At 52.1% G+C, this 25,407-nt stretch overlaps 9 protein-coding genes across 9 annotated transcripts; 5 read left to right on the top strand and 4 right to left on the bottom strand.

The window, feature by feature from the left end:
* Positions 1-128: 128 nt before the first annotated feature.
* Triagg1_7829 (uncharacterized protein) lies at positions 129-5,261 on the bottom strand (the record flags this gene model as incomplete). Its single annotated transcript, XM_062902608.1, has 9 exons — positions 129-246; positions 344-2,248; positions 2,317-2,331; positions 2,403-2,454; positions 2,530-2,553; positions 2,621-2,828; positions 3,177-3,262; positions 3,316-4,228; positions 4,287-5,261. 9 exons carry the CDS (start codon positions 5,259-5,261, stop codon positions 129-131), a joined length of 4,296 nt encoding a protein of 1,431 aa, XP_062753162.1.
* Positions 5,262-6,332: 1,071 nt separating this feature from the next.
* Positions 6,333-7,367, top strand: Triagg1_7828 (uncharacterized protein; the record flags this gene model as incomplete). Its single annotated transcript, XM_062902607.1, has 3 exons — positions 6,333-6,383; positions 6,470-6,590; positions 6,658-7,367. The coding sequence occupies 3 exons, from the start codon at positions 6,333-6,335 to the stop codon at positions 7,365-7,367; spliced, it is 882 nt and encodes a 293-aa protein (XP_062753161.1).
* A 279-nt stretch (positions 7,368-7,646) lies between these two features.
* On the bottom strand, positions 7,647-10,502 carry Triagg1_7827 (uncharacterized protein; the record flags this gene model as incomplete). Its single annotated transcript, XM_062902605.1, has 3 exons — positions 7,647-8,476; positions 8,614-9,576; positions 9,689-10,502. The coding sequence occupies 3 exons, from the start codon at positions 10,500-10,502 to the stop codon at positions 7,647-7,649; spliced, it is 2,607 nt and encodes an 868-aa protein (XP_062753160.1).
* A 2,826-nt stretch (positions 10,503-13,328) lies between these two features.
* On the top strand, positions 13,329-14,105 carry Triagg1_7826 (CAZyme family PL20; the record flags this gene model as incomplete). The annotated part of the gene is made up of 1 exon (XM_062902604.1): positions 13,329-14,105. One exon carries the CDS (start codon positions 13,329-13,331, stop codon positions 14,103-14,105), a length of 777 nt encoding a protein of 258 aa, XP_062753159.1.
* Positions 14,106-14,887: 782 nt separating this feature from the next.
* Triagg1_7825 (uncharacterized protein) lies at positions 14,888-16,079 on the top strand (the record flags this gene model as incomplete). Its single annotated transcript, XM_062902603.1, has 3 exons — positions 14,888-15,217; positions 15,275-15,962; positions 16,036-16,079. 3 exons carry the CDS (start codon positions 14,888-14,890, stop codon positions 16,077-16,079), a joined length of 1,062 nt encoding a protein of 353 aa, XP_062753158.1.
* Positions 16,080-16,268: 189 nt separating this feature from the next.
* Triagg1_7824 (uncharacterized protein) lies at positions 16,269-17,264 on the bottom strand (the record flags this gene model as incomplete). Its single annotated transcript, XM_062902602.1, has 2 exons — positions 16,269-16,449; positions 16,510-17,264. 2 exons carry the CDS (start codon positions 17,262-17,264, stop codon positions 16,269-16,271), a joined length of 936 nt encoding a protein of 311 aa, XP_062753157.1.
* Positions 17,265-18,410: 1,146 nt separating this feature from the next.
* Positions 18,411-20,481, top strand: Triagg1_7823 (uncharacterized protein; the record flags this gene model as incomplete). Its single annotated transcript, XM_062902601.1, has 9 exons — positions 18,411-18,606; positions 18,687-18,955; positions 19,064-19,085; positions 19,148-19,200; positions 19,278-19,451; positions 19,512-19,720; positions 19,784-20,125; positions 20,179-20,386; positions 20,458-20,481. The coding sequence occupies 9 exons, from the start codon at positions 18,411-18,413 to the stop codon at positions 20,479-20,481; spliced, it is 1,497 nt and encodes a 498-aa protein (XP_062753156.1).
* Positions 20,482-21,028: 547 nt separating this feature from the next.
* Triagg1_7822 (uncharacterized protein) lies at positions 21,029-21,994 on the bottom strand (the record flags this gene model as incomplete). Its single annotated transcript, XM_062902600.1, has 2 exons — positions 21,029-21,671; positions 21,777-21,994. The coding sequence occupies 2 exons, from the start codon at positions 21,992-21,994 to the stop codon at positions 21,029-21,031; spliced, it is 861 nt and encodes a 286-aa protein (XP_062753155.1).
* Positions 21,995-22,642: 648 nt separating this feature from the next.
* Triagg1_7821 (uncharacterized protein) lies at positions 22,643-23,661 on the top strand (the record flags this gene model as incomplete). The annotated part of the gene is made up of 2 exons (XM_062902599.1): positions 22,643-22,713; positions 22,773-23,661. The coding sequence occupies 2 exons, from the start codon at positions 22,643-22,645 to the stop codon at positions 23,659-23,661; spliced, it is 960 nt and encodes a 319-aa protein (XP_062753154.1).
* Positions 23,662-25,407: the final 1,746 nt, after the last annotated feature.

Below are 25,407 nucleotides of genomic sequence, written 5' to 3'. Positions count from 1 at the left end.
CAACTTTTTTTGGTCAACGTATTTACCACACACTTCTAGCCTCCCCCAACGTCCTATATATGTACATATCGACATACCGCTCCGGAACTGCAAGGGAAAATTCTTCTATTTTAATACATTCACCTATCTTAAGCACCGTACGCAACCTGGCCCATGGGCCTGTCCTCCTCAACACCAGGAGCCATGAAATTCGTCCTTGGGTCGCCAGTGGTCTTGGCCGCTGAGCAGCGTGCCATTGTCGGTGAGCTGGGAAGAAGGTTAGCATCAGTTTGTTATCATACGGAACATAGCCTATAGCACATGATATGTGGTAATGTATACTAAGGGGGGAGAGTGCACATACCTTCTGGAGATGACATCTGTAAAGTAAAAGTTCTCGATAACCTTCTTAAGAGGCTGGTTGCTGGCCTTGGCACCCTTGTTCTGCTCGACAAGCTGAACCTTGCTCAGCTCCTTCAGAGCAACGGGCTCAACCACGTCGTAGGCAGCCAGGGCGGGGCTGATCTCGATCATGCGGTCCCGCACAGCGGCGACATCATCGTAGGGAAGAGGCGCGCCGAGGAACTCAGAAGCAGCTCGGAGAATCTTCCAGTCAGTGCGGGCAGCGCCGGGCAGCGAGGTGGCCGCACGGGTCATCTGCACACGTCCCTCGGTGTTGATGTAAGTGCCAGCCTTCTCGGTGTAGGCGGCGCCAGGAAGGACAATGTCGGCAATCTGGGCGCCGCGGTCACCGTGGTGGCCCTGGTAGACGACAAAGGCGTCCTTGGGGATGTCGGCCGCGTTGACCTCGTCGGCGCCGAGGAGCCAGACAAACTTGGGCTTGGTCTGGGCGACCTCCGCGGACGGGGTGACGAAGCCAACCTCAAAGGCACCGGCCCTTGAGGCTTCCCTCTGGAGCACGTTGTAGCCGTCCCACTCAGCGGTTCTGAAGTTGGCGGCGTTCTGGTTCACAAAGGTGCCGACGGTCTCGTAGAAGGCCTTGGCGTCGACGTGGTCGGTGACACCGGATCCAACGATGATCATGGGCTTCTTGGCGGCCTGGAGCTTCTTGCCAAAGGGACCGGCCAGGGCCTTCTTCAAGGCAGCGTGGTCGGCTCCCAGGTGCTCAAACTCGAAAGTGGACTCCCAGGTCTCGCCAACAACACCAATCTCGAGGTCGGAGCGCAGCCACTGCTTGCGGATGCGAGCGTTCAAAACGGCGGCCTCGTGTCGGGGGTTGCTTCCGACGATGAGAATGCAGTCAGACTCCTCAATACCCCAGATCTTGGAGTTGAAAAGGTAGTTTGATCGCACGTCAACGCCGTGGGCAAGGGGCTGGCTGCCAGTAGGGGTGTCGAGAGCAAGGTTCTCAGATCCCAGCTTGTTGGCCATGTCCTTGGCGACGACGAGAGACTCTACTTCAGTCAGTGCACCGGCAATGACCTTGAACTCGTTGCCCTGGGGGTTTGTCTGCTGGTAGGCCTTGGCAATCACGGTCAAAGCCTCTTCCCAGTCAGCGGTCTCAAACTTTCCTTCTCTTCGGACCAACGGAACAGTAAGTCGCTGGGTCTTGAGGCCGTCGCAGGCGAAACGAGTCTTGTCGTTGATCCACTCTTCGTTGACGTCGTCGTTGAGTCGGGGAAGAACACGCATGACTTCCAGGCCACGAGAGTCGACACGAATGTTGGAACCCAGGCCGTCGAGAACGTCAATTGACTCGGTGTGCTTCAGCTCCCAGGGGCGAGCTCGGAAAGCATAGGGCTTGGAGGTCAGGGCGCCAACGGGGCAGAGGTCGATGATGTTTCCAGACATTTCCGAGTCCAGGTTCTTCTCCAGGTAGGTGCCGATCTGCAGGTCGTTTCCACGGCCAGTCGAGCCCATCTCAGGGGCACCAGCGATGTCGTTGGCAAATCGGACACATCGGGTGCAGTGGATGCATCGGTTCATGGATGTCTTAATCAGGGGTCCAATGTTCTTGTCCTCGACAGCTCGCTTGCCTCCAATCTCGTGGAATCGCCCTCGGTCGGCACCATATCGCATAGACTGATCCTGGAGATCACACTCGCCTCCCTGGTCGCAGATGGGGCAGTCGAGGGGGTGGTTGGCCAGCAGGAATTCCATAACACCCTCGCGGGCCTTGTGTGTAAGAGGCGAATTGGTCTTGACGACCATTCCGGGCTGCACGGGCCAGGCGCACGAGGCCACAGGCTTGGGTGCCTTTTCGACCTCAACCAAGCACATACGGCAGTTACCGGCAATCATGAGTTTTCTGTCAATGGTGTGGTTAGGATTCGGAATCGTTGGGAGAGGGGCGAGGAGGGGTTAAAGCTTTCGTACTCGTGGTAGCAGTATCTGAACCATGTTAGCATGCACATTTCTTGCAACTTTTACATGTTTTTTTCTTCTCTTATTCAACAACTGACCTGGGAACAGTAGCTCCGGCCTTTTCGCAAGCCTGGATCAGAGCAGACCCGGCTAACAATCCATGTCAGCACATATGCCCTCATTCTTGTCCCGCAACACAGCAACCCCTCCACCGCAGAGCCATACCTTCGATCGAGACCTTCTTTCCATCTGCACCGCCGTTAGCAACTCGCCCCAGCTCCAATTGCCCGCCGCGAAAAAGAATCATAATGCTTACCAATGGTGAGCTCCACCTCGGCTGCTCGTCTGGGCGTTGTCGCGAAAGCCCGCGAGGCGGCGGCGGCCCGCCTGCCGGTCCGCCAAGCCGAACGTGCCAGAGACTGTCGGAGCATCGTGTCGCCTTGACGGATTGAACGTGATGGACGTTGCGGCGAGTGTAAAAAGGGCTCAGTTCGAGTGGGATGGGCGTCGTCGAAACGGATCTGCTGTCTGGATGGTTGGAAAGCCCATTTCCAGCGCTAGTGGGTTTCCCTTACGGATCCATTTAGCAGCACGCTCATTGGCTGCAGCTGCCCGTTGCCGCTGCCTGAGGCATCGCCGTCCCGCATTGCCAGAGACCTTTAATTTGCTGCTGGCCGAACTTTTTTTTTCTTCTTCTTTTCTTCTTCTGCTTCATTAATTGTACACGGGCACATTTTATTGTAGGTGAGCTTGGGCATCGCAATCTGCGTTGCTTCTGTCGAGTCCTCCTCTATCTTGTGCTCTAGAGAAAATATACGCCGATTATGGAAGCATGGGAGAGAATTTTCATCTCGATGAACGCTGCCTCTTACCGCCGGTCGTAACATTTCATCCAGTAAAAGATGCCGTAGAATTGACAGCCGTGGCTGCTTCGTAATGTTGATGTCAAAGATCAAGTCTTGAGAGCGCAATTGGATCGAATTTAGCTTGCCATCTATGAACTGCAGCTACATTGCATCGCTCGCTCAAACCTAGGCACATCGCCAACCCATCTCTGTTCCTCCTCTAGGTCGCCCTTGTACTCGACCCCGTCAATTGCAACTCCGTCCCACGAGTCCTCAAACGGGTGTAGAGCCATGTGCATGATGCGATTCAAGACGTGTCTCTCGCCCTCTTTCTCGACACGCCGTATCACCTCGTCCAAGATCCAGCCTCTGGGGACAAAGTTTGGGTTGACCTGCTTCATGGCCTGTCTTCTTTCCGCATCTTGATCTTCAGACAGGGCATCAGCAGATTCACTTCCCCAGTCTTCCAAGGCACGCAACCGCCATTTGTCAAGCCACTTGGCGATTCTCTCCTTTGCATCGTCTTCGCTCACTGCCTGGGGCGGCCCTTCTTTGTGAAAGAAGATGGCCGCCTTTTCTTTTCTACCTGCTGGATCAGCGATATCCGCCAATTGAATGGTGCCCAAGCGACGGAAGAAGTGGTTGAAATCCAATTCTAAAGCTTCCATAGTATCAAGCCCTTCGCTGAAGAGCTCTTCGAAATCCGTCTCTTTGAAGTTGCGCAGGCCAATTCTCGCCGTCATAAGTCGCTTGTACTCATTCAGGAAGACAGTCTTGTATTCCTCTCCGGCTTGAGTGATTAGATTCTCTGCCCTCTCAACTAATTCTTTCTCCTGTTCTTCTTTGATGCCTTTGTTGACAAAAGCTTCGTCATCGACTTGAGCTCCAATGCCCACAAGCTCACCGAGAGCTTCGCCGAGCCTCACGAGATTCCACCATATAATAGTGGGTTGGTTCTTGTAGTTATACCGCAGCATGTGGTCATCATGATTTGGAGTATATGACGGATCGAAGTTGTCCATAAAAGCAAAGGGCCCATAGTCCATCGACAGGCCGTATACTGATGTGTTATCAGTGTTCTGCCGCACATGTTAGTGGCCGACTTTCCCATAAGATATTTCGCAAAGCGATACATACCAAAACACCGTTCATGAATCCATATGCCTGCCAGTGAGCTACAGTCACGGCATTTCGCCTCACAATCTCTCGATACAGCCGTTGGAATCTATTTTCGGCTGCATTGCTGGGTCCTTGAATCTCAGAAGCCGGTATTCCGCGCTTAGGGGGTGGTGATTTCTTAGGATCCTCAGGTGACTCTAGTCGTCCAGGAAGCGTTTCCCATCCGCCAAAGACATCTTCCGCAATATATGTCGCAAGCTTCCTTATGAGAGCGCGATCTCCTCTTGCTCGCATTATGTCAAAAGTGCCCAACCGCAGCCATGATTGGGCGAATCGGAGCACTATAGCTCCAGGCTCGGTTGTCTCTCTCGCAACTTTGGAATGAGGGAGCAAAGTAAGAGACAGTGCTCTGGTTGTGGGTATCTTGAGTGCATTGAGTGCTTCGGAGACAACAAATTCTCGAAGACTGGATCTAAGCACGGCTTTTCCATCTGCAAATCGAGAGTATGGGGTTAGGCCGGCTCCCTTGAGCTGTAGCTCATATCGCACATTAGACGCCGGGTTCGTCGTCTCGAACAGCGAAATGGCCCTTCCGTCTCCGAGCTGTCCTGCCCACTGGCCAAACTGAAAGCCGCCGTAGCATTGCGCCCAAGGGTATCCGCCTTCCAGCTTTGTCTCATCCCATCCGTACAACTTGTTGCCGGCTACTAGCTGCCGAAAGTCTTCGGTTTTCTCCTCGCCCTCCTTGATTCCAATGTCCCGCAATGCAGCTGGGCTCACAGCCAGCAGTTCGGGGTCTTCCTGTTGGCTCGGCCGTACCCAAGTAAACAGAGCATCGCGCACTTGCCGGGGTAAGATTTTGTCTCGGGGAGTCTTATGCGAGTCTGCCGGAGTTGGAAAGGCTTGATCCGGAGGCAATGAGGCCGTAAAGTTCCATGATTTGGGCAAATCGTCCAGCGAAACGCCCTCGAACGGCTTTCCTGAAGAGGTCATGGTTCGCGCGCTTCCGCTATGCCGGGTGAAGTATCGAGCTGATGAAGTGCCGAGGATCCTCAGCGACAGGTTCCCTCTTATGAAACGGCTCGCATGGAGTTGTCTTTGCAGCATGAGCGACGATTGAGCGTTCCGTGACTTGGCCGGCTTAAGGCGATTACAATCGGATAATGCGCGGAAACAGTTGCGAGATGCTCCGTGACATCACCGAACTGGCTGCATTTCGCCCCACCATCCCATGACAGCGGAATAATGATGCCGCGGATCGGACCTCCGACTTAACCGCTGCGGGAGGCAAAAGGCCCCCGTTTAAGATGATGCAAGCGTCAACAGCAATTACTTCATCATGAAGAAGGAATTTCCAGCTGATTCTTCAGGCAGAGTGTAGTTCCAATAGGAGCAAGAAAAACGGCTGGATTATCAAGTCCAGAACTGGAGGTAAAAGCTGACTCGGCGATAATCAACAGCACGTAGATTCAGCTTCGTCCTCGTCCCGGCTAATATCCCGATAGCATCAAGCTAATGATATGGCGTGACGCACTTCAGCGTCCACCTCATCGTATCAATCCATGATGTCTATCTTATTAATGCGTAGAATAGTACAGTAGCACGACTATGGTTTGAGGTATGTACTGTAACCTTGACGTGACTCCCAACAAAACAAAACACCATCTCGCGCCTCACAAGATGAGACGCAGCCCGCTAAAGCAATAGTTCACATAACCTGTAGCTGCATCATAACGGAAATAGGCGACACGCAAATCACGCCGCCGCCCGACTTTCCTCGTACAGCCTCAACTAGCACCATCATCGAAACTACCTACCTATCACTCAGTAACTCATTCCTTATTCCCATCAAGTAGCCGCAAACCGCATTTATCATCAGTGGGGTAGTTGCACGCCATGCGCCAAAGCGTCTTGAGCCTTGCACCTCCACTTATAAGTAGGGCCAGCTCCTCGTCCTCATGGTCAGGCATCAAGTCCCGCCCGATTCTCTCTCTCTGTTCATTCAAGCCTCGACAACAAACTGCGTGCCTCGGTCATAGGCTCTTCAACTCTACAGCCACCAAGATGTCGTTCCCACCGCCCCTCAAGCTCAACGACGGTAATGAGATTCCACAGGTATGACCTATGACCCCTCCCCCACTAGTATTGGTTCTTGAGCTTCGTTCGGGGTCAAGTTGAGCCGACACTGACCGGGTTTCCAGCTCGGATACGGTCTTGGAACTGCCCGATTCAAGCGCAATGGAGGACCTCTAGATGCCGACCTCATTGAGCTCACCAGAAAAGCCATTGAAATCGGCTACCTCCACCTTGATGGTGCCGAAGGTATGCCGAAGAAGTGAATGTAATGAGAGTCAGCACACCGTTTCTAACCACAGCCTTTACCTTTTAGTCTATGGAAACGAGGAGGAGCTCGGCGCTGCCATCAAGGCCTCAGGCGTTCCCCGAGAGAAGCTTTTCGTCACAACCAAGATCAGTGCCCTCGAGAAGAAGGACACCGAAAAAGCCTTCGCCCTCTCACTGAAGAAGCTTGGCCTGGACTACGTCGATCTGTATCTGATCCACGGCCCTTACTTTGCCGATACCGACGAGGATTTGCAGGAGAAATGGGCTGACCTGGAAGCCATCCAGGCTTCCGGCCGGGCAAAGTCGATTGGCGTCTCCAACTTCCTCCAGGAGCATCTAGAGGCCATCCTCAAGACGGCCAAGGTGGTGCCCGCGATCAACCAGATCGAGTACCACCCTTACCTCCAGCACGGCGATCTCGTTGCGTTCCATAAGAAGCACAACATTGCCGTTGCCGCATACGGCCCCTTGGTGCCCATCACCACTGTCAAGGGCGGCCCAGCCGTGCCCGTCTACAACAAGCTGGCGGAGAAGTACGGCGTTACTGACTCTGATGTCGGTCTCCGATGGGTTCTCGATCAGGGAATTGTCACACTTACAACCAGCTCCAAGGAGTCGAGGTTGACCGGATATCTCGAGAGGTTGCCCAAGTTTAAGCTGACGGATGAGGAGGTGGCGGAGATTTCGACGGAGGGAAACAAGAAACACTACCGGGCATTTTGGAAAAACAAGTTTGCCGAGGACGACAGAAGGTAGACGATGGCGACCATGTCAAATAACTACTATTCCTTTTAGACACAGTAATAAGGCTATAGATTGGTAGACATAAACACTGGCCGTCTCTTGTACGCTGCCAGAATGTGTTGGCGGGACTACTATGTCATGCATAGGTATACCAAGAAAAAAATAGATTGCTCAAATGTCAAACCTATATGCTAGAGGAAATACGTATCATTCTTTGAACCAAAATAACCCAAACGCTGCTCCCAGATCAAGTACCATAAATGAAAGTAAAAGAAACAGAAAATGTAAAGTCTATATCCGGACCCTAGCTCCAATACCTCGCCCTTCGTAATGAACGGTCTCTATCCAATTCCCTATCCTTAATGTTGCCTCTGCCTTGGCATCCAGCTTCAATGAGCCGTCCATTGCGTCAATCAGTTTGTCATAGCCGATGCTATCGGCCGACCAGGTGACGGGGAGTCGCGGAGTCTCCGTCACCCCTGGAGGCGCGTCGAACGGCTCATCGTAGAGGATGTGCCCGACAGGTTCTGTATGATTGTAATATGCTGTAGCGTTTATCTTCTCAATGTGTATGACGTTTTGCTTCAACGGGGATGCGAGACTAAAAGAGGCAGTGGAGGAGAAAACGTGGAAGATGGCATCTCTCACAAAGTTTTTGCCTTGGTGCTTGCCGCTCTTATCGCCAGGAAGCTTGATCCGGGGCGTTGGCAGTGTGATGTTGAACTTGGAGAGAGCATCACCAATGAGAGGCATCCCAGGGATGCTGCCTTTATGAGTTTTGAATGTAAGTGTTGTGTTCTTGCCCGAAAGATAGTCGGAAAGGAGTTGTGCAGCAGCCTTGTGGCCTTTCTCTCCACCCAGAGATACTGGATCCCAAGTGGCGAGGACGACCAAGTTTGAGTTATTGCCCAGCTGTACGTCTAGATGATTGGCGATGACTTCTCCGATCAACAGCCCCTCGTGATACACGTGGACGTTTGCAGAAGGAATAGAGGCCGTATAAGGCGTGGGGTTCGTTATGTTGACCGACGCTTGCATGTGAACAGCATGCTTCGTTGTATTCAGAATGACCAAATTGGAGACGCGTGGTTCAATTTCCGTAAGCGATTTACCAGGAAGCTCTGTTCCAGTTAGTTAGCAGAGCCGTCCTTGGGTGCCTTGTGAGGTAACCATAATCGTACTTTCATCAATCCAAAAGCCACGTTATGCTACCAACACAAGCGAGCCGCGCATGAAAATCACCAAGGCGAAGACAGACGTTTTACTGGAATCTTCCCCTTTGCGGGTACATCCCTGAGAACGAGGTCCCCAAGTACAGTTGAGACTTTGATGTCGACACGAGCCTCGACATCGAGGAGGATGTCCTTGTCGCCGAGCAGGAGCTCTCCCATGACGTCGCTGAAGACGTCGCCATCGGTAATGTCGAGGGGCACATTGGTGATTCTGGAGGTGATCCGGAGCAGCGATTTCTCATCCTCGGGGTCGATAGTCTTGCTCGAGTTGGCCTTTTGCCATTGGTTCACGTTCAGTTCGCCAAATTTCTCGCCTTTATAAAAAAGGTCGCCACTGGCTCGGAGTTTGTTGACGCCAATATCCACGTTCAATTCAGAAGGAAGCTCCGCAAGAATATCGACCGTTCCGGATACACGGGCTTTCGAGTCCGGATCATTGGGATCAGCAAACGGGCTGGGAAGCTTGAAGTCGACGTCTGTGAGCGAGAGGTTTCGAATGGCATCATTGAATGACTGCCCCGGAAAGCTAATTGGGACGGTAACACTGCTGAGGAAGGATCGAATCCACTCTGGGATATCAGACTTGTCTGAATCTTGTCCTCGCACGAAAATCTGAGCGTCTTCACCGTGCATATAGCGCTTGAAGAAGTTATCCAGCGGCGACATGTTGGTCAGAGGACAGGCTCGAGTAAGAGTATCGGGAATGTCATTGATGAGACCAATGGCATCAACAGTAACATTAGCATGCGGCTCCACATCAATTGGCTCAGTAATGGCGGTAGCCACCATAATATGGGGCTCAGACGGGTCACAGTTGGGGACGAGGAGATCAAATGCAAGTTGCGGAACAGTGAGGCCGATTGGGTAGTCGTTGTATGCGACGATTGAAGCATTCGCACCAACGGCCATCCGCCCACCATCACCGGTAGGAACATCATGGATGTTGAGGCGGTCAATCTTGTACTCGGGAATAGAAGGAATTTGCTTAGCTATAATGGTATTAGCAAACAGTGCATCAAACAACATATACGCCAATGACTTTTCATGATATTGTTTTTTCTCCAAAGTACAGTAAGGCAAAGGAGCGGTAGAGAGATTGACCTTCAAAGACCATCGACTCGACTATATCGTGAGTTCCAAGAGGCAGAATGCCAGTTTTGAGGCTCAGTGCTGCTGAGCCGGTCACCTTGACTTGCTCGAGCTTGCCATCTAACCAGTCATTGGCAATCTGACGCAAGCTTTCGGCGTCCCCAGGGCTGAGATCGGCAACAAAATCCAGCACGGTAGTCTGTCCATCAACCAGATTGATGCTCAATGGGGGCACAACGGCAGATCCCAAGAGGGCGTTTTCGTAGGTGGGCAGATGCACGCGAACCTTTGTCTCTTCGGTATCGAGCGTCCTGACAATGCTGGTAGCCAGCCTGCCGAGGCGCCTGGCGGTATCGTCTTTGACTCGTGAGCCATCTAACTTGAAACTAGCTTGGATTCGGGCGCGAACTCCATCTGGAGTGAGAGATTCGAGAGACAAGCCCGTTGGCTCGAGGACGGCAGCATTCTCAGCGTACGACTTGACGGCTGGAGGGACAAGGAAGCCAAGGACCATGACCATCACGGTAAGGGCGGCCAGGATCACGATGGCAATAATAGAGGGCCATCGCCAACGGCTTTCTGATTTTGACGCAGACCTGTTTAGGCTATCGCTTTCGTCCTCTTCGCTCTCGTGATGTTCGCCATCGGAGAGCAACGGCGAAGACTCAGTCGCCGGCCCGTGTTCGGCTTCCGATGAGAGTAAGGGAGACGTCTCGGATGCCTCCGGCGCCTCGTTGTCTAGTGTCGTGCCATCGGCGGCGGCGCGGGACGACAACGGTTTCTTGAAGCTGATTGCGACCCGGAAATCAGGCATGAAATTAGGCATGGCGAGCCCCGGTGTTGGTGTTGGGTCAGACGGAGCGGACCACTGGATGATGCGTCCCCTGGAGAGGCGTCACCTCTCACTGCAGGCTGTTTGCAGAGCTCTGCAGCGTCAAGGGTGGGCGGCCCCAGGCGGATAATTGCTGTGGGTGGAGGTTTGGACGAGAGTGCAGGGATGGCCACTGCTAAGACGAGCTCCGATGCGTTGCGACGAGACGATGACCAAGAGTTGGTCGAGAGATTGGGCGGCTGGTGTTGTCGTCACGATTGAGCGATAGGAGTGGGCACAGGTACCTAGTACGCAAGTACGGAGCAGGACGGAGACTTGTCGCACGTGGATGGCTGCTCTCATTGGGTGGCGACCGCCGGAGCTGCTTAGTCACGCTTCTTCAACCCTCCTTGCCAGTGTCTCACCCAACAAAAGCTGCTCCCAGAGGTGCGCTGTGCTAAAGCTAAGGCAGGGGCTAGCGCTCCGTAAAGGTGCGGCACAGCGCCATCAGGTACCTAGGAGTGTGGTCACGCTGCTAACGCTTCCGCTGCTGGTGCTAGACCTAGCAGGGCTAGCTGAGGCTGGAGTGCCGTGCAACTTCAAGGTTCCGATTCCTTCTCGACTGCTTTGTTCATTGATACACGGTCGTGTAAGAGGGCATACGAGTACAGTGGAATTACGAGACAGGGCAGGTAGTCAGCACAATTAATAAGATGCCATTAGAGGTAGAGCTACTACTCTAGTGTTGGCGTATTTGGGAGCATTACTGCGCATCATAGAGTTATCTGCCTCTTCATTGATGTTAGTATAACAACAGTGGGGCTCGCGTGTCATCGACTCTTCCAATAGCACAACTGGATGAATCAACAACTCACACTCAGACTCAAGAACCTCAAAGACGTGCTTTCGTTTATTTGACCTTTTGTGGCTTTACTCTTCCAATTGTCAAATCTCCACGAACCGCCGGCGTTATCCATTCTTCCTGCCGAATGTGAGCCGAGCCTCCAAGACTGGTATTCACTTTGATCAAAACACTAGCTCATGATGAATAGGCTACGCCAAAGCCACTCTCCTCATTCCAAGCTCTGCCATGATACGATTGGAGGAATCATTCTTTGCGAATAAATGCAGGACCTTGGCAATGGGGCAGAAAGAGCCTTGGCAATGACAACCTCGTCCTCTCTTTCATTGACTTCGGGACCAATTCCGACACCCGACTCCGTGCCAAGAACATCGTGAGCTTCCTCTTTCGGCAATCATTACTTAGCGCCGACCCCTGGAACTGAGTCCATAACGACATCTTGTGTTCGTTTTCGAGCGGTGACTGCATAATTGCCTCCTTTGGGGTAACGCTCTTGCGTACAAGCATGTAGGCATCCAACCTATGTTCGGTCTTTGTTTGTCATGACTGCTTACAACGCCGAGTCCTGGCTGGGCCCGCCCTTGACCCCGACTTTTGAACCGTGCAGCCAACATGTGAAGTGAGTGAATTAAAAAAGAGAAAGAAACTCATGGTGATCGTACTTGACTCTGTCGGAGTGACATTGCGATTGTCTCTTGCGGTTCAAAAGATGGCGTTTGAGTCTTCGACAACACGCTCCTACAGGTACCATCGTGAAACTACTGCTCCGGCCTCGTGGTTAACTAAACTTAAAAATTACTCTACTTTCGTGGTTACCCTAGTGGGTCCGGCCACTTTAGCAATACTACGGTGCCTTGATACATGGTAGTCTTGCTAAGGGTGATGAGAAAGCAACACGTTTCTTGGGAATGGATGTGGAGCACGTCAGCCTACTTGTATACCCGAGGCCTCCCGACGAGCACAAGCTAGTACCATGGCGGACCTTGTAGAAAACCTGGGAAATAGAGCTTCCATATGACCTTCCAGATACTGCTCGGGCAGTATATCATGGAGTGGATAGACTCAGGACACCGAAATACACCAAACCCACTGCTATGGAGTCGAAGAAGCACTAAATTTCAAGGTGAGGCTGATTGAATGGCATCTACCTTGCAAACCTATCATTCTCAGTAAGGGATCGTCCCGAAGTGCTATTGTTAGCATTAAACTTTAAGGTAAACATCATGGAAAGTTAAATAAACTATGTTTCATGGGTGGATTTCCACCTAGTGGTGGCCGGTCACTCCGAACCCATCTCGACAAGACGAGATGGATAGTTTTACGTGTGAGCTCCGTATGATGGATTGCTCAGCCTTGTGATATACTTGTACACCGAACATGGCGTTGCATTGAGATCTGATTTCCAAGATTACTCTAGAAGTTAATCCACCAGTCACAGCTCGACCCAACCCCGATCTATCCCACATCGTTCATCAATCTCCTACCTCATTAGGCTTTGGCGATGCATCAGCTGTCTTGGCTCGCGGATCCGCCGAGATCCAACCGACTAACATCACGGTAATTCTCTCGTTTTGACACTCAACAGCCAGGGGCATGGCATAAGCATATTCGATAGTTTACTAACGGAAATGGTTTGGAACGGCGGATTTTACTCCGAAAATATGACAGGTCTCTCATGGAAACTGGCCATTACTGTCATCCCGACTCATGCAAGTTCCAAGTGGTACTATTCCCATGATTGTTGCTATCAAATTGACTGTTTGGGTGGGCAGATGTGATCATGGCTGGGCATCTCAGTGTCTATGCCCGTGGATGTACTGTACTCAAATGATACCATACCCCTTGCCCCCTTCAACGAGCCGGATAGTCAGGCAAAAGTATAAGTAACCTCAGGTCCGTCGATCATTTCCTCGAGAACCATCTCCTTTCAACACGGTCTTCACATTAAAGCCTCATCAAAAGAGCCAATCACTCCCAAAATGGTTGCTATCCAGTCCATCTTCGCCGCCGTCCTGGCTATCCTGCCTGCGGCCAGTGCCACCCGAAGCTTCTACAACGACGGCCACCTTAACGGCTGGGACTTTGTCCGCCATGAGAACCAGGGAACCGTCTCCGAGGTCTCCAACGTCGTCTACAAGGGCACCTCTGCTCTCAAGATGACCCAGACCTACACGCCCGGCTACAAGGACCGCTACCACTCCGAGGTCGACCACAACCGCGGCTACGTCCGCGGCGAGGAGCAATTCTACGGCTTTGCTTTCCGCCTCTCCGAGGACTGGCAGTTCCAGCCTCAGTCTTACAACATTGCCCAGTTCATCGCCAACCGCCCGGGCGCCGGCTGCGGTGGCGACGACTGGATGCCCTCCAGCATGTTCTGGATCCAGAACAACCAGCTCTACGGCCGCTACGTCAACGGCCACTACCGCCAGCCCAACTGCGGCCGCAACATCGTCACCCGCCCCAACCTTGCCACAGTCAGTGCTGGAGTGTGGCACCGAATCGTCCTCCAGATCAAGTGGACGTCCGACAACAGCGGCTACTTCAAGGTCTGGTTCGACGGCGTCAAGGTCCACGAGGAGTACAACGTTGCCACCACCGTCGATGATGACAGCGTCTTCCAGTTCCGCGTCGGTCTGTATGCTAACAGCTGGCACGACGATGGCCACATGACCGGCAGCCAGAGCTTCCGCCAGGTCTGGTACGATGAGATCTCCGTTGGCACCACCTTTGCCGATGTCGACCCCGACCTGCACTAAATCATTCATCATTGAGATAAAATTCTCGTGGGGCATCAATCGAATACCTAGAACCGCGAGATTTACGTCTTAATGTCTTGCAGAGTGCCTATTATACCCAAGTACATAGCTTTACGTCTCTGCAAACTCATGTATATAGTTCATAAAGCAACGAGTAGTTGCTGACACATATATTGACAATACAACTTTTAGTCTTGACTACATTGTTTCTTTCTAGTGCCCTGATTTCAGTATGATTGATGTGATTCTATTTTCTTGACTACATACATACCTATACATCAATATCTGGGGTTTGCATGCTAGCATCCCAATGAGCTCCAGGGCTACTTAAATGCCTGAGAATATCTGCTGTTCTCACAATCAAACTCGTGGCATGGAATTTCAAATACTACATAGGTAATAAGGAGTGCTAGCTAACAAATCCCGTCATTAATTAATATTGTTTGGTGTGATAATGGCTTGTGAATCTCTCAAAGTGCTTGCATATTGATTGCTGTCAAAAATCGCTAGGAGCGCCGGTCGACCCCACATTTCCGTCTTTCGCCAGCTTCATCGGCTCGATGACTCTTCAACAGCTCTGCTAAGCTCTTCATGACTCTGCATGTACTTTTCATAACATCAACTATAAATCCAACCACATTGTGAACCTCGATTAATTGCCTCCATCTCCCCTCATAACTTCAATTGGCAATTTTCCCATTCCGCAATCGCAACTCGGAACACGAAAGCTAAAGCAAACTTTGTTCAAAGCTGCCACACAATCACAATAAAAAAAAAGAATCATGAAGACGGTAGCGGCGCGAGCATTCCGGGGCGCGGTCAATGGCCTTCAGAGCCGTGCCTACTCACAGGCAGCAGCTAAGCCTCGGCATCTCATGTCCATCAGTGACCTCACACCCTCAGAATTCTCTTCTCTGGTGCGCAATGCAGCTGCTCGGAAACAGGATGTCAAGTCCGGTCGCGTGCCCCGGCTCAGCGGCGGTTTGGCCGGTGAGACAGTGGCCATGATGTTCAGCAAACGGAGCACGAGGACTCGAGTGTCGACTGAGGCAGCGGTGACGATGCTCGGCGGGCATCCCATGTTTCTGGGCAAGGACGACATTCAACTTGGCGTTTGTACTTCCCGAGAGCCCTTGTCATGAGGACTCATTGCTAATTACCGTGTACAGGTCAACGAGTCGCTGTATGATACCTCTGTTGTCATCTCATCAATGACGTCCTGCATGGTGGCCCGAGTTGGTCCTCACTCAGATGTTGCCGGGTTGGCGGAGCACTCGACTGTGCCTGTCATCAATGCGCTCTCAGACGACTTCCACCCGCTGCAGACCATTGCCGACTTTCTCACCATCTACGAGGCCTTCCCATCCTCTCTATCAAGTAACAACACCCTCGACCTAAACGGCCTCAAGGTTGCTTGGGTGGGTGACTCCAACAACGTGCTCTTCGACCTTGCCATTGGCTGCGTCAAGACAGGAGTCGACATCGCTGTCGCCTCGCCCCAAGGCTACGGCATCCCCGATCACATGAGGCAGCTCATCAACTCGGCTGCCAACGGCGTGCAGTCGCCCGGCAAGCTCTCAGAGACAACCATTCCGGAGGAGGCCATTAAGAATGCCGACATTCTGGTGACTGACACGTGGATCTCCATGGGACAAGAGGCTGAGAAGCAGAAGAGGCTCCAGGCTTTCGCCGGCTACCAGATCACAAACGAACTGGCGAAGCGAGGCGGTGCCAAAGATGGCTGGAAGTTTATGCACTGCTTACCCCGACACCCAGAGGAAGTTGCGGACGAGGTGTTTTACAGCCCTAGGTCTCTTGTCTTCCCCGAGGCAGAGAACCGACTCTGGGCCGCCGTTGGTAAGTTTCAGCCTGCGGCTGCTACTACCCATAAATGGACGGCATAAAGCTAACTTGTTGTTTCTCTACACAGCGGCGTTGGAAGGATTTGTTGTAAATAAGGGTGTCCTTGAGTAACAAGCTGAACTTGTGTGATTTGGGAGGAGTTGACAAAACGGTGAATTTGGATGTATGCACGCGACACATAGGCAGTAAAATTGAATTCATAACATTGCTAAACCAACGATCCTTTCTCCACCAGACGCCAAGTGTCCAAAGACCCTAGCTACATACAAGTTCGCAAGAATAATCGGGAGAAGAGTTCTTTTAGCCAGGAGGAAGCTGGCTAGCATCGACAACGTCGTCAGCATCCTTGTGAAGAGGCTCTTCGTTGTACTTGTGCAGGGGTGATCTGGGCAGGGCCATCAGACCGGTACGGGCAGACTCGAGGATTCCAAAAGGAGAAACAAGCTTCAAGAATGAATCGATTCTCGACTGCTTGGCAGAACTGTTATAGAGTAGTCAGCACAAGAGCACAATACCTGTTCCGGCGATGCGCAGGACTTACACTTCAACGATGCAGCTGGTAGTACTAATATCCAACACCTTGCCTCCAAACTGGTGCGTGAAGTAGGTGATGGTCTTCAAGTGCTCGTGCTTGTGTCGAAGGGCCTCACTGGCAGCCAGCTTGCTAGGGTGGAAGTCCTCGGCCGATTCCTCAAGTGTTCGCTCAAACTCGTTGCCATTCTCGCCGTCTTGCTCGCCGTTGCTCATCTCGCGGTGGTGGGCCAGCAGCTCCTCAAAGTACTCGGGTCCAAGAATGTTGACCTTGGCGAGGAGCAGCTCACGCTGGACAAGGGCAGCATTGCTGTAGTCCAGGACAGCCCAGACAGGCACCAGATCTTCCAATTGGCGTCTGGCCTGCTCGACAACGCCGTCCTGACCAGTCAGGACGATGGTCATACGGGACAGGTCCTCCACCTCGGTGTTGCACACGACCAGTGAGTCAATGTTGAAACCTCGAGCGGCGAGAATACCCGAAAGCCGAGACAGCACACCTGGCTCGTTCTGGACCAGACAGTTGAGGATGTGACGCTTCGGGGGCGCCATGGACGGCGTGGGCGTCTCATACAGAATGTTGGAGACGGCGGCCTGGGCTGACCATGCCGGGGGAGTGTCAGTGATGGGCAGAGGAGCCGAGCGGCGTCGCAGAGCCTTGTAGGCGATGGCAGAGGTCGAGCTGCTGGACGAGCTGTACCGCACCGTCGTCCTCGCAGCGGCGGCGAGGCGCAAAGAGGCGCCCAACGGCCGAAGCGAAGCCATGCTGCAGCGGTTCCTAGGCGGTCACTGCAGGACAGCAAGTTCGGGCGATGGAGTTTGATGGTGGATTGGGCCCGTGGTTGTTGAGTCAATGAAGAGGAAGAGGGAAGGGGAAGTCGAAAAGTTAGTTGGCCTCGAGAGTTGGAGGCGGGCTCCGATAAACCGGAGGCTGCTGACTGACGCAGCGGCTTAGCATGGGCCAGGACTGCTGGCATCTCAACACAGGTACTTGTACTTTGCATGTGTAATCGGTCTACTACTAGGTACCTTAGTGGTTATGGACGCTACGACAGTTCCCGTTGATGACCGGGCAGTAAACTTGCATGTGCAGTAGCTCTAGCTCTGCAGCGGCTGGTTTACAGTACTGTGGATGGCAATCCGTGGCAATGTTAGCAATTGCTGAAAGCAGAGGCTGCCCCGCGTATTCTCTTCGTTCCCCGCGATCCAGCAGCAAGATCCCACCTCAATGTTCATGGAAGCACCAGATATTTTTATGACGATTTAATTATCTAGTGTTCGTGATAGATGATATCCTCTGCTTTTCAATTGAGCTTTTAACGACCCCATTGGCTTTCTGGGGATTTGTGATTTCGCAGTTACGAGTATTACTCCGTAGTCGAAATTGGAATGGCCCCCATTGAAGAGCCCGACGTCCTGCAGCAGCCTCACGTAAGAGTGCCTGCTGGAGCACCGCTTTACAGTAGAGACCCTTGACCTGTGCAGCTCCGACACCGCAGCCTTCACGGGCCATTTTCCAGATCGCTTTCCCCAGTTCCAACTTTAACTCAAGCTGCATTACATAATTCACCGAGTCCAAGTCGCGAGTACATTTTTCCGATGCGGCTGGACGAGTCGCACCTCCCACGAGGCTAACCGCGCCTGGTCGCTCTACAGCCAGCCCAAAGTAACCAAGTACGGCATACTCGTACGGAGCGCCTTACCTAAAATTAAAATTGCTGCTGATCCACGCACGTCGCGAGCTCTCGCGCCTTGCAGCCTTGCATCGCTCATCTGATTTTTTTTTCTTAACCGCATACATACGATACAACCCCGGCCGTACTGCAGCTTCCCGCAGCCTCTCAACCTAGTGGCCGAATCATAACCGCCATTGTCATTGCTTTGTAAACCAACTTCTTTGTGCGCGACACGATGGAGGACTCCGAGCGACGACCCAAGCGCTCCCGTTTCGACCAAACGGAGCCTGAGCCCAGGCGAGCATCGAGATTTGACCGGCGCTCTCGATCTCCCCCCACGCGCCGCCACGAAGGGAGAGATCGCAGTCCCCTTCCCAAGGAGGACGATTCCGAGACAAAGAAGCCCGCGGTAGACGCCGCCGCGGCTGCTGGTGCGTTCTGAGACCCCAAATCTGTCGAGGCGCAAATTCTCGTGACGTTGCGAACCTCACCCAGCTAATCTATCAAATAGCCGCCGCTGCTGCCAAGATCAACGCCCAGTTGCAAGCGCGAAAGGCTCCTCAGCATGTCGATGTCCCCCCGATCAAGTCTGCTAGCGGAGAGTCTGCAGCATCAGGCGACCCTGAAATGAAGCCTGAGATGTACGTTGCTGATGGCGACTACATCCAAGACATCGAGGTCAATGACTTGCGAAACCGATACCTGCTGACCAAGGGCTCTACCCAAGAAATGGTAACCAATCCTCAAAACACCATTGCACTTCCTTCGCCGCTACTTTTGGTAGCTTGATGTCCACGGCACCACGATCGTGGGCACTGAAACCACAAAGTTGACGGCTCGCAAATGCCTTCTCCCCTTTTCGCTCTCGCTAACAAACTGTCATTCTAGATCCGAAGTGAAACTGGCGCCGGTATGCATTCATCCTTGACTAAATTAAAATGTAGAATGGCGGTGTTGACTTGTATTTGCCAGACGTTACGACTCGGGGCAGCTACTATCCCAACAAGAGCATGGCGACGGCAACGGTAAGATGACATGCCCACTATGCAACTTCACTCAACACTCGTTTCTAACCGCATGTTTGCTTTGATGTCGAAAATAGAACCCTCCTCTATATCTCCACATTACTAGTACATCCAAGGACGGACTTGAGGCTGCCGTGGAGAAAATCAATGATCTCATCAAGCAAGAGCTCCCTCAACTAGTTGATGAGCGGCGATTTCGGCGTCGAGACCAGGAGCAGCAGCCCCAAGTTGAACGAGATGAATATGGACGAGTATGAGACGCCCCCCCAAAACTATTGATTACCCCCTTTGCATCTAACACTGCCTTGTAGCGGAAATGGCCCGAGGAGAAGATTCCCATCGACCTTGAACCCGTTCATGGCTTCAACCTCCGTGCTCAAGTAGTCGGCCACGGCGGTGCCTATGTGAAGCATATCCAGCAAGAAACCGGATGCCGTGTTCAAATCAAAGGCCGAGGCTCGGGCTACCTTGAAGCGTCCACTAACCATGAAAGCGATGAACCCATGTTCCTTCATGTCACGTATGTATCCATAATGGAGTCGTCTCTCTGCTTTGATCTGCCTTATTGACTTGATAACCGCAGCGGACCGGACCCAAATATGGTTACCAAGGCCAAAGAGCTCTGCGAAGACTTGATTGCCAATGTCAAGGAACAGTATGAGGAATTCAGGGCCCGGCCACCCCGCTACAATAATGACCGTGGCGGATATGGTGATCATCACCACCGGGGATCCCACGACAGGTCGCATGGTGGCTCTCACAACAACTCATACTCCTCGTACAACAGATATAATTCAGATAGCGGCGCGACCAACAGCCCTGCTCCGGCAGCCACCGCCACTCCAAATGCGGCCGACTATGCCGCACAATATGCTCAATATTACAACGGCGCCGATCCCTACGCTGCCTGGGGAGGATATGCTAAGTAATTCAGCCCTCCGTGAAGCGAGTCCTCGTCAAATGGCTAACACTTGACAGCTATGTCGCCTTGTATCAACAGTACTATGGAGGTCAGACTCAAGCACCCGGCCAGAGCTCACATGCTGCAGGAGCCCCAGGTCAATCCGCTTCGCCGCCGCCTCCTCCCCCTGCCGAAGCGGCTCCTCCTCCTCCCCCTCCCCCAAGCTCTGCACCACCACCTCCGCCACCATCTGGGCCGCCTCCTCCTGGTGGAAGCTTCAGCGCTGTAAGTGATTTCAAATCCTGTCTCACACAAACCCTCACACCCGTTACTGGTTACTTACCAATCCGATTTAGGTTCCACCCCCTCCCGGGCTTTAAGGGAATACGTCTCCATGACTGACATAAGAGCTCGCTACTCGTTTTGTTATGCTGACTTTGTACTATGCATGGTTGACAACAGGGGGCTACAGATCTCGTACACGAATGGCTTGGGGGAAGCGCAGAACTGCTAGTTCAAACGCACCGAACAAACTTTTTAGGTTTGGTAACAAGGATTCAACTGACAAGTCCAGAGATTTGAATTTAGACATAATCCAGTGGTAGGGAGATGGTCTGAACGAGACCATTATCTTTCGTTGTTGATAACTATCGTGCAAACAGGAAAAGTGTTTGGTCTTGTGTGAGAAGTCTTGACTGCTGACAAGCACAGGGTGTAGACATCAACCAGGACCAGAGTAAATGGCAGTGGTTTTTACAAAGCATGTTTGACGTGACGGTTCAAGTAGTGATTTGCATTGTATGAAGCTAAGCTCAGAACCATAGCCTATAGCAGATTATACGCACTTAATCTTTGTAGTTGATATTATCTTAAAAGTGGCGTGTGCAGTGAGGGATATCCATGCGTATGATTTATATGTAGTATCTTTTATTTTGTTTCCCACTCCATCCCCGTCAACCAGGAGGCTAGTCCCCGTATTGACCGCACCCTAACAACGGCATGCTGCTTGAAAAGATCTTGGAGGGCCTGCGATGGACAGTCCTCTAAGCTGGTTACTTGAGTAGAAGTCCCGGCCACGTCGAGTAGCACAGGATTCCATCCTGCATTGATTGAACCGACGACATCCTTGGCGTATTCATCGCCGACGTACACTTTCTGCCAACTCTGCAAGTCGGCTTCAGCAGGAGTCTTGCCGTGTCGAGCAGCGATGATACGGGACAGCATGAGCTCGGCAGCGTTAAAGATGCGCGTGTCCGGCTTCTCAACACCAACATCATAAGACATACAATGGAAGTCAATGTCATATCGGTCCTCTGGGTTCGCATCCATTTGGTCTTCTAAGCCGTACCGCGCCGGACTAACATCGAGTCCAAAGGAAGAAAGAATGCTTGGAACTCGGTCGTCGGAGTTGGTCACCACGCCAATGACGACCTTGTCAAAGCCCTGGAGCGATTTTCCATGCCGCAATGCCCTTAACGCAGGGACAAGATCGCGCTGAGCATCGTAGCCTTCACTTGAAGAGAAGCGGTGCATCAGCTTCGGAACCAGAGCAGGGGGGAGCGCCTGGTCGCTGCGAATAAGAGGCGTAAACGTCTTGTGAATAACCTGGACAAAATGTTAGAATAAACTGTTTTTTTCAAAGAATAGCTTGAGGAGTTCGCTTGCATTTGTCCACCACTTTGTAGCGCCCAGGCCGGTTGCTTTGCCGTAATTGGGGTTCTGCTCCCTTTCCTCTTTAATGGCGGAGAGTAACCGAGATTGAAGCTCACTGTCGCTAAATTCGGTGATGCCGCATTGTCGTGCAACTTCGGCGTATTGCTGGGCGACTGCGCCTTTGGGGCTGAATAATGTGCCAAAGGCGTCGAAGCAGAGCAGTAGATTTGGCTTTGCCATGTTGATGAATGGCCTTGAGGATGCTGAGGGTATCATGGGCGCGATCTCGGCCCAATGGGCGAACTACACAGGAACGCCAAGTAAGGGACGAACGTCTTTCTTTTTGCTGATCAAGATGGCAAAGCTTTGTAATGAGAAACTTTCATATAAATGATTTAATGAGACGGCATAAATAATTGAATAGGGAGAGGTAGGAGTAAAGAGCAAATCTCGCATGACCGGCTATCGGAGGGTGGAGACGGACGATCTTCAATTGAAGGGACGTACAAGGCACTAACAACAACTTCAGGAACCTGCTTCTGCTTGCTACGCCTCTCTGAAATAATGCATTTGCGGCACGTGTCAAGCACTAAATGAGCTTCATATACACAAAATGGTTATGTCTATCCTTTTATGAGCATCTACATGATACAATGGTGAATCTAGACATATCTTGGTTTGGTCAAGGGTCCAAGAAGACGCCCAGAGTGTACGGGGGACCCCGCTATAAGTTACGGGCGCTAGAGTGCTAAGAATAGAGAGTTGGCGTCTTATCGATAAAGAGCTCGGCGCCAGCTGCGTAAGGTGTCCCGCATCCGTGGTCGCCTGTCCTGATTTTGACGTCCCGAACATTCATAAACCGACCAGTGCAAAGCAACCCGGCAAGAAATGAGCCATCAAGCGTATCCTTCTCACGACCCTATAAAGGAGCCGCACTCGGTCTCTGTCAAAGTGCTCAGGTACGCATCCAACGCTGGTCAATTGAGTGGATATCGCTCCTCACCTAGACAATCACCAGGCTCTCTCAGCCATCACTGGTGACGCAGTATCCGATAGATCCTCCATTCTCTCCTCCCAACACCAAGTCGCAGCCGGCGCCCGCCTCACTCGCCTACTCTGGCCCTAATACGAACCCAGACCCTTTCCTGCTCAGCCCGATCCTCAACCTGCCGGTATCGTTTGGCTCGGCCTACGTGGGCGAAACGTTTAGCTGCACCCTTTGCGCCAACAATGATCTCCCCCCTGATGCGGCGAAGCGCATACGTGATGTTCGCATTGAGGCTGAGATGAAGACCCCTGGCCTGGGAGGCACCCAGAAGCTTGAACTCGGGCCTGCGAACATACACGGTGCGGCGCCCGCCGGAGGGGTGGATCTCGAGCCGGGAGGAACGCTACAGAAGATTGTTGGCTTTGATTTAAAGGAGGAAGGCAATCATGTGTTGGCCGTGACGGTGAGCTACTCCGAGGCTACGGAGACGAGTGGGCGGACGCGGACGTTTAGGAAGCTTTATCAGTTTATATGCAAGGCATCCTTGATCGTGAGGACCAAGGTCAGCAGCGTCAACTCGGATACAAGCAACGTCAAGAAATGGATCCTCGAGGCACAGCTAGAAAACTGCAGCGAGGACGTGATACAGCTTGAGAAAGTGGAGCTAGATACGGAGGAGGGCCTGGGCTATCACGACTGCAACTGGAGCTCGGACGGGGACAAGAAGCCGGTGTTGCACCCGGGCGAGATTGAGCAGGTTTGCTTCCTGGTGCAGGAGAAGGGTGCAGACAATGGCCCACGGCTGACGGCGGACGGAAGAATGATCTTTGGTGTGTTGGGCATTGGGTGGAGAGGGGAGATGGGATGTCGCGGGTTTTTGTCAACGGGCAAGCTTGGTGCTCGGGTTCCCGTTCGATGAGAGAGAGGCCAGGGAAGCTGGGAAAGCTGTTTCGTTGACACAGAGGCAAGTCAGGCCAAGGACTATTACAGAGCGTTTTGTCTAAACGTTCCGATTTACGGACCGGACCAGCGTCAACTCGGCTACCGAACATGAGTTGATGGCGTGGCTGGGCGAAGTGCATGGCGTTTCATAGACATGTACTGGAGCAAGGGGGGAGAGGCATCATCACGATACACGATTTACGATTCACGAAGGAGGGGGCCAAGCCACGTCCAAGTACAGGGGGGGCAATGAGAGCCCGATGGCCCGGTCTGACGGCCGTCTGCCGTGCTAGGATACGAGGACGCCGGATCACAGAAAGTCAAGAGCCGATGGTTACGGAGCACAGCATATGCGTGTGCGTTTCCGCTCTGTTTTCTTCTTCTTTTTCGCACAAGTACGACTGTGGTTGATAGGGACTTTATGGGTGTTACTTGGCATGGAGGATTCTGTGCTACAAAGACTGGGCGTCTTATCAGAAGAGACAAGGTCAGCTATGGAACTATCTGGGTAGGTAGTGTACGTTTGACGATATGGGAGAGACACGGCCAGAGGTATTCACAGCAGTATATCTAGACCATCTTTGAATCAATGTCACTGTTATAGAGGTTATCTTTAACAGTCAATTGGCCGCGATTGCATGTATGCATACTCATGCAGGGTCTGCTATTACTGGCGTTTTCCCATGCCGCTCCAAACCCAACGCTAGCTGCTAACCTAAAACACCTATTCATGATTTCAGTGATACGCTCACCAAGTACGAGCCCATCTATTAATAGGCAAGACGTCGTGTATGCAAGGCCATGTGGCCCGATTGCTGACGACGCATATCATACGAGTTCTTACAAGTTGCGAATGGCCGCTGCCAAAAAAACGCTTTTCTTTTCCTGAGACTCCGTATGTACGAAGTGGCAGTATCACATCTCAGACCTTCTCCCCCCTTGCAACATTTAAGGGGTGAAATAGTGCCTTACAAGAAGAGACTAGCAGCACGATAGGTAGGTAGTAATGGATATGGAGTTCGGAGTATTTTTTTTTCTTCTGTTGCTAGGTATGAATTTTATTCTTACAGCTGAATGGAAGACGATGGATGAGCATGGGGTAGCTGATCAAATAGTAATATGAAGGGTTTGCTGAAGCTCGATGTGAATTACACGTCGATCTGGAGACGTAGAAGATGATGAATACTAGCCATAGGATAACCAGGAGTGATGATGTCTAGTAGTATTAGGGAGACTCGAAAAGTTGAATTGAGGCCGTAATTCATATCGGAGTGGTGTGAAGCCGCCAATCGGGTACAAATGCGCCGAGTTGAAGAAGACGATCGACAGAGGGAAAAAATGGTTAAATGTGATCGGCGTTCGGCCTTCCGTAACGAATTGGGCCGGTTGAAGACTTGACGTAGGAGCTGATGAGAGGCGTGGCGTTACATGATTGCTTGGTCCCTTGGCGACGTTGGTGACGAATTGGAGGGGTCAAGTCTTTTGAAGAAGGTAGATTCTCTCTAGAGCAGCCCGTGATCAGGATGTTCGGTGATACCCCGTATTTGATAGTGGTTTGATTCACCTGCTCGTCATTAAAGCTGCCTGTTGTAATGATATGAGTTCTGGCGGCATCCGCAATGGCCCGTGATTGCAGTCACCATCGATAACATTCCGTGATCCAGGTTGATCACGAAAAGCAAGGGTCAATTTGGATTGAGCAGTCCAAGTGGGTGGCTGGCTA

The sequence above is a fragment of the Trichoderma aggressivum genome (genome assembly GCF_033847375.1).
Source record: "Trichoderma aggressivum f. europaeum strain CBS 100526 chromosome Unknown scaffold_036, whole genome shotgun sequence".
Classification (NCBI taxonomy): Eukaryota; Fungi; Ascomycota; class Sordariomycetes; order Hypocreales; family Hypocreaceae; genus Trichoderma; species Trichoderma aggressivum.
The sequence above is the reverse complement of the archived record's forward strand: the minus strand, read 5'-3'. Positions and strand labels throughout refer to the sequence as shown.